This window comes from Chiloscyllium plagiosum, chromosome 23, assembly GCF_004010195.1.
Source record: "Chiloscyllium plagiosum isolate BGI_BamShark_2017 chromosome 23, ASM401019v2, whole genome shotgun sequence".
Classification (NCBI taxonomy): domain Eukaryota; kingdom Metazoa; phylum Chordata; class Chondrichthyes; order Orectolobiformes; family Hemiscylliidae; genus Chiloscyllium; species Chiloscyllium plagiosum.
The window spans coordinates 37,940,116-37,947,755 of NC_057732.1; the positions used below are offsets into that span (position 1 = coordinate 37,940,116).

Sequence of the window (7,640 nt, forward strand, 5' to 3'; positions counted from 1 at the left end):
ACATCAAGAAACCCTGGTAAAACAGACGGTAACTTTGTTTCAGCACACCACTGTAGGCGTTGTTCAGGCTAGTTACTGGCTGCTGCTATCTTCAGCTGCTTCATCAATGACCTTCCTTCCATCATAAGATCAGAAGTGAGAATGTTTATTAATGACTGCAAAAATATTCATCACCATTTGTGACTCCTCATATACCGAAGCAGACTATGTTCGTGCACAGCAAAACCTGGCTTCGGATGACAAGCATCATTCATGCTACACAAATGCCAGGCAATGACCATCTCCAAAACGAGAGAATGCAACATCTCCCCATGATATTCAATGGCACTACCATCATTGAATGGCCAGTCAGCAATATTCTGGAATTGACCAGAAACTGAACTGGACTAGCAATATAAATACTATATATGTTAAAGGCAGAGAATTCAGTGTACACTCAACTCCTGTTTCCTCCATGCCTGTCTGCAAGGTATAAGCCAAGAGTGTGATGGAATACTCTTCATTTGCCTGGATGGGTGCAGCTCCAACAAAATTTCAACAGCTTGATGCCATCTGGAATAAAACAACCCACTGTCTAGCATGCCATTTCCCATTTAAACAGTTACTTCTGCTATTATTAGTGCACTGTAGCAGGCAGTGACATGATGCACTGCAGCAACTCACCATTGCTCCTTTGAAGCACCTTCTAATTCTGCAATTTCGACCATTAAGTGTGGAGTTTGCATGTACTCCCATTGTCTGTGTAGGTTTCCTCTGGATGCTCTGGTTGTCTATCACAGTCCAAAGATGTGCAGCTCAGGTGAACTGGCCATACTACATTGCCTATAGTGTCAAGGGATGTGCATGGAAATGCCATATGAAATGCAAGGTCAGAAGGATGGGGGGAGGGTCTGGATGGGCTGGTTGGACTCGATGGGCTGAATGGCCCACCTCCACCTTGTAGGGATTCTATGACCTGGAAGGACTATAGAGCAGATGTTGGGAACATCACTCCTGTAAGTTCACTTCAAAGAATCATATTGCTGTCCCTTCAGTGTTGCTGGATCAAAATCCTGGCATTCCCTTTGTAACAGCATTTTGGTGTACCTACACTATATGGATTGCAGTGGTTCAAGGCAATGACTCTCTACCACGTTCTCAAGGGTAATTTGTGATGGGTAATACATTCAGCAATATCCACATTTCATGAATGAATATAAAAAAAGAAATATGGAGTTTTATCCACTATGTAAATGCTACAGTGCATGTTTAGACATGGACATTGATGTCAGCAGGCTGCGACAGAGCAGGCCTCACTAATCAACTGCAAATGCTTGATTACATCACTGTATTGTACCTGCACTGTTGTTAGCATCATTGCCTGTGCTATTGACAAGGGTGCTGGGAAGGCAAGGAGACAGACACAGTCTGAGTGGGAGTACAGTCAAAGTTTAAGAGTACAGAGGGGAATGGCAGCACCAGGATCAGGGGAACCAGCCTGTTTCTCCATTTTGTGCCTTTGTATTTTATAAGAACAGACTAGCTGATGATTTCTGCGACCTATTAATGATCATGGCATTCTTTGTTCACATGTGCAGTCTTTGTACCATCTATCTATAAGCGGTGTTTATACAAGTCACATGTTGGACACTAGTTGCTGACTCCTGTGATATATTACATGCAGCTAAGGCAATAAAACTACTATTTTACTATAAAAAGACATATGCAAAAAAAAATTATAATTTGGCTTTCTTGGAGTGAGTAAACATACGTTATGCAAGCTTTGTATTTTAGGTGGCAACAGCCCAGTACGAGCAAATTCTCTTATCAATGACAGTCATGTCTTTGGCTGCCTATGTAATATGCTGTGTTGGCCTGGTCTAAAATTTTTCTCTCAATTAATATCATTGAAAAAATTAAGTAGTCATCACATTGCTGTTGATGGATCTTACTGGACACCAATTGGCTGCTGTTCTTCCTAGTCATTTACCTCTTTGCCTTTAACTTCTCTTCAAAACCTACGTAACTGATCCTTCGATATTCTGACATAGATTGGTGCCAAATTTTATCTGAAAACATGCTGGTGATATGCCTTGGGGTATATTACAATGTTAAAGGGGCGGAAATAAATGTAAGCCATAATTATCCCGTTTGTGTTGGGGTCACTTCACCATCACACTGGGCACAAATGCTGGTTAAAGTGTCATAGTAAGTCTGTATACATGCAGGTTTTGACAAAGCCTCTAGGACTAAGGTCAAACTTGAATGCAGGTCATAGGGTTAAAGGCAGGATTCCTGGCAGTGCGGAAGAAGAGGATCTTGGGTTCCACATTCCTCAAATTTACCACCTAAGTTGATAGGATTGTTAAGGTAGCTTATGGTGTTTTGGCTTTCATTAACAAGGGGTTTAAGACATGTGAGGTTATGCTGCAGCTCTATAAAACCTTGTTTAGACAACACTGGAATATGGAATAGGAAGGATGTGGAAGTTTTACAGAGGGTGCAGACGAGATTTACCAAGATGCTGCCTGGACTGGAAGGCATGTCTTATAAAGAAAGTTTGAGGGAGCTAGGGCTTTTCTCCTTGGAGTGAAGGAGGATGAGCGGTAGCTTGATAGAGGTGTACAAGATGATGAGAGGCATAGATAGAATGGATAGCGAGAGACTTTTCTCAGGGTGGAAATGGCTATCATTGGGGGGCGCCATCATTTTAAGGTGATTGTAGGAAGGTTTAGGAGAGATCTCAGAGGTAGGTTCTTTACACACAGAGTAGTGGGTGCATGGAATGCACTGCCAGCAGTGGTAGTAGAATCAGATATGTTAGGCATTTAAGCGACTCTTGAATAGGCAATTGGATGGTAGTAAAATGTAGGGTACGTAGGTTAGTTTGATCTTAGAGCAGGATAAAAGATTATCACAACACCGAGGGCCAAAGGGCCTGTACTGTGCTGTATTGTTCTAGGTTAAGGAAGGCTTGTAGCAGATTGAAAAGGCAATTGCAGCAAACAGTGCAGTTACTTCACATGTCTTAGACTGATAGGTTACAGCTGTCCTTATACTGCAACCTACCAGACAGGGCACAAGAGACTTCAATTAAATAACTTTCCTATAACTATTGTTAAAGGGATTGATGATAAATCTATTCTATCTTGCTTTCAGGAAATTACAGCCTGGCAGAAGAAATTATCTGCTTTGCTCTTTTTACACAAGAACAAAGAAGTGACCTTGATGCAATGTGTTTTTTTACCATTCTCCGTCGATGAACTTTGCGATACAGTAGTCTCCGCGACGGGGTGTGTAGGAGCCTTCCATAGGTGGATGAGCTGCTATCTCACTCCTCATACTCTCCATTAATTTTTCCAGCTGAGTGCCTGCAAGCAAGAATTGGACAAAGGATAATTAGGTTTAGATTTTCACACTGGCACCTTAATTAACACCTCACCACAGTTTTACAGCATTCCAACAAGAGTTGCACAGAAAAATGAAGTAACAGTGAGGAATACTCAATGAGTAACATATGAATCACCTTGAGAAAGTTTGAAGGAACAATCCCGTTTCTAACATCATGCGAACAAGATTCAAACTAACATTTATCTTGGAAAATTGCATTTCCTTTTCTTTGAAAGAGAAAAGCTGTCATTTTTCAACATTATTTATGTGGAAATCAAAATCAGCAAGAGAGAAAATGCAACCATAATGCCTTCAGTCAAAATCATGCAAAATTATCTGCATTCTCAGTTTAATTTAAAAATAAATGCATACAACTGCAAAGCAGCTGAAACCATAATTAGTTGAAGAGCAGAAGAAATAATCTATTTGAAATCTATGGTCTCAAAAAGGGTAAAAAGTTGTTGATATGTGTAATTCCTACGCAGGAAAATATTGGAATAAGCTTGATTGACAGAATAGACTCTGTCAATTCTAATGGCTCAGTCAGTAAAACCACCGAGCACTATTGAATGGAGACACGTTGGTGTTCCACATACTTCAAATCAGCTCAAGTATCTTGAAAGCCCCATTCCAAAAATCAAAGAATGATACAACACAGGTCCTGAGCCAGATTTTGAAGAAATTGTCAATTAGTTCCTCTGTTCTTTTCCAATAAGCCTGCGTACATTAAATCCTTCAAATAATTATCCCTTTCCTTTTTGAAAGATAGCAATTCAGATTATAATAGCTTATGGTAAACACTTTGTTCTTTATCTCTCCTCTAGTTCTTTTGCTAATGACCTTCAGACATTAATGACCACTGATTGTCAATGCAACTGCAAGTGAAAATAGCTTCTCCATATTTACTCAACAAAACCTTTCATGGTTTTGAACACCTCTCATTCAGTCGCCCTTAAAATTTATTTACTCTAAAAAACACTATCTTTTCTAACCAATCTATGCAAGTCCTTCATGCCCATAGCACTCGAGTACTAAATTCCCTCTGCATCCTCTTCCAGGCCTTGACATCATCCCAAAAATCCTGATCACTGTTTATTATTAGTTTTGTCCCCCTTTACAGGGTTGGGCTGGGCTTTGATTACTCCTTGCTACCAGATACCTCGTTTTTCTTGTTTTGTGTAGGTGCACTGAAGCTAGCAGAGAGGTGCTAATTGCTGCCTCAATTCAGATTAGCTAACTCAAAATATATCAGTCATTGAACATGGGATGATTTGCATGGGTGAGCAACACACAAAACCCATATTCAACAAGTCATCTGGGAGCTAGTGATCTATGGATTAATTTAAGTTGTTCTGATCTTAGAGTTTCTTTTTAATGCAAAGAAAATTTTATTAAGCCAAATTGGAGTCAAGAATAAAAGCAGTGGCGAAGCATTTCATGTTAATCTGCATCACAAGCTCCAACTCATTTGCATTACCTCAAATGTGAAGAACATAACCAATACCAGCAACAAAAAAGTGTAACTACCCTCAAGATAAGCTGAGCCACTATTCTTCAATAGCAAGAGCACAAATTTAAAACTCAGACTGTGCCGGAGAATCCTTAGTTCTTGCTCAATGGAATCACCAACTTGTACAGCAATCTAGAACATTAACAAGACAACAGCAATTCCCTCCTGTTGTGATAAGAATTTAAGAAAGATGCCCTAATAAGCAAATAACTAAGTTATTGAATATATGAGCATTTCACGGTCTAGCGTTCAGCTATGAGAGAGAATTTTAGCTTTGTTTGCCTGAAAAAACAGTTGCTAAATCTTTCAACTTGTTAATGTGAATGCAACCACCAAGTGGATCAATGTATCCACATGGCAGGCAGTGTGTGTTGTGGCCAATTGACATCACTGGTTCTGTTTGTGCATACAATGACAGACATTTTATTGTTGGTCTTTGGCATGTGGTAAAGGGCGAGTGGAGAAGTGGATAGGACAGGAGGGAAGAGGCACACAAGTGATCCCTTCAGCTGCAGAAAGGACCCTTCCTACTTGCTCCAACACTTTTGAGGGACATCATCCCAGCCTGGTAAGGTCAATGGCATATGCGCATGTAGACGCTTTCTATGGCCTGTTTCAGCCAACAGACATTCATGATCTATATCTGTGCTTGCCTGAGGCTGTTTTAATATCGTAATTACTCATCTTTATCTGGTGAATAATCCATGAAAATATCTTCAAACAAATTGAACAAAAGTTTGGTTTATCAGTCCTAGTTTGGGATTGGTAAATTTATATTAAGCTAGCTATTCCCAATTTTTTCCAATGAGACTCCATTTCGAGACTTGAAAATTGTTGCAACCCTTCTAGTGAGATCTTAGAACACAAAATGGGTTGGGAGAGGACATCTGGGAGAGTGGAGGTAAGTGGAGTCAAAGTGGAGACGTGTTTGTTATAACTCAGTAAGAGCTCTACAGTGGCTATTGATCCCTTGGCACTTGTGGTCTCAAAATATCTGCTCACGATCTCAGTTGCGGTCTTGACCTCAACTTTGATGTTAAGCAAACATAGAGCCACAGTTTCAAAACAAAAGAAGTGAGAAGGGGGGAAAAAATCCTCCAAGGCTTGCAGTAAAGGCAAATTCCTCTCTTCTGAAATAGTCTTTTGGTTGAAGTATTCTGGGAACCTAATAAGGTTTTCATACCCCAGTATCTTGAGTACTATGTGAAATCTGAAAAGCTCAATGATGCTTATTTTCCAAGGACATGGAACCAGCTTAATTTCCAACCAAATCAAAACCTTATTTTGATGACTTTCCATCAGTCAATGGCTGTTAGTCAATTTGATTTAGTTGAGAGGAAACCCAGTGATCTGTGAGAAATAATCACATTGTATGTTTTATTTTCATACTCTGGCAAATAAGAATTTCTTTACATCCATTTAAAAACTGTTGTATTGTGTTTGGGATTAAGAGGATGTGGTTTCAATTCAGATTATAGTTCAGATGTTAATCTGTGTTTGCCATTTGTTTTAAGAATAAGGTTGTTATAATAATGGATTAGTTTGAATTCATTTTAAAAATCTAATGAAAACCTAGTTATTCTGGACAATGATACAATAGAGAAGCAGTTTGCTGCTGTGATGATTAAATCAATACATAAATAGAATGATTGGAGGAGTAGTGGGGCTGGACACATTCATAACAGATTCACAGAACCAACTGTTTGCTGAGTCACTTGTGCCATTGAAGGTAGACATCAACTTTTGTTTGGACAAAAGACAAGATAGAGGGTTGCAAATTGGCAACTAAGAGTGAGAAATAAAAGATAATGAAGATCAGCAAAAAAATGCAAGAGAAACTTAAGGGGTGGTGCAGTAGCAGACTTTGATCTTGTAAGACAAAGCTTTGCATTCTGGTTTGGTTAGTGTGACTCAGGAGCACTTAAAAACCAAAAGTCAACAAATCCCAAGAAGCTAACAGTCTACAGTTCTAAAAGAACTGATTGGAAAAATAGCAGATGAACTAAGCATAATTTTCTAAATCTTTCTTAGTAGGTCGGCTACAGCTCTATGGGGGACAATTACATCCAATCTTTTCTGCTCAATTCAATTCTTTGTAAGAGGCCTTTAATTGGGCTCTGGCAAACTCATATGTATTTACTCATTTCCCTTCAGACCACAGGTTTTATTCAGCTTCTTGCATTAGGACATCAATAAAAACTTTGAAATGACTTTGGGATAGCGTAGGGGGACGAGCTGAGAATAGTTCACAGGTCAGCGCAACATCGAGGGCCAAAGGGCCTATTCTGCGCTGTATTGTTCTATGTTCTAACTCCACGAAGGCCAGTATCCTGTCAAAGTGACGCTTTATTTACATAAAAACTTAACATTGATCCAGTTACAGCAGAACCGTCTCCTCTTTGTTTTTTTTCTTTTTTTTATTAAATCAAAATAGAGTTGGAGGGGGAAGACACTCCTGTTCTTTTTTTTCCTCTTTTTAAAAAAATTTAACCCCCACACTACCACCTAAGTGCGGTAGTGCTTATTTTTTCCCCAGCACCCATGGTGTGTGTGTGTGCGCAGGTGTGAGACACAGTGAAAGTGCACGAATCTTTATTCAACTTCCACCACCAGGAAGATAGGAAAACACCCGGGGGGCCAGTGACAAACACTGCCCTTCACATCAGAGGGCAGTGCTGTGAGATCAAAACAGTGAGGGGGAGGGTAGGGACTAAATCAAAATAGAGTTGGAGGGAGAAATGATGCACTCCACTCCCTGTGG

The 7,640-nt window shown here is 39.7% G+C and overlaps 1 protein-coding gene across 1 annotated transcript in view; it reads right to left on the minus strand.

Annotated features, from left to right (window-relative positions):
- Positions 1 to 7,640, minus strand: part of snd1 (staphylococcal nuclease and tudor domain containing 1) — an 854,179-nt gene that overhangs the window by 98,634 nt on the left and 747,905 nt on the right. Inside the window, exon 19 of the mRNA XM_043713955.1 lies at positions 3,227 to 3,350. Within this exon, the coding sequence (XP_043569890.1) occupies positions 3,227 to 3,350 (124 nt within the window). The remainder of the gene's footprint in view (positions 1 to 3,226; positions 3,351 to 7,640) is intronic.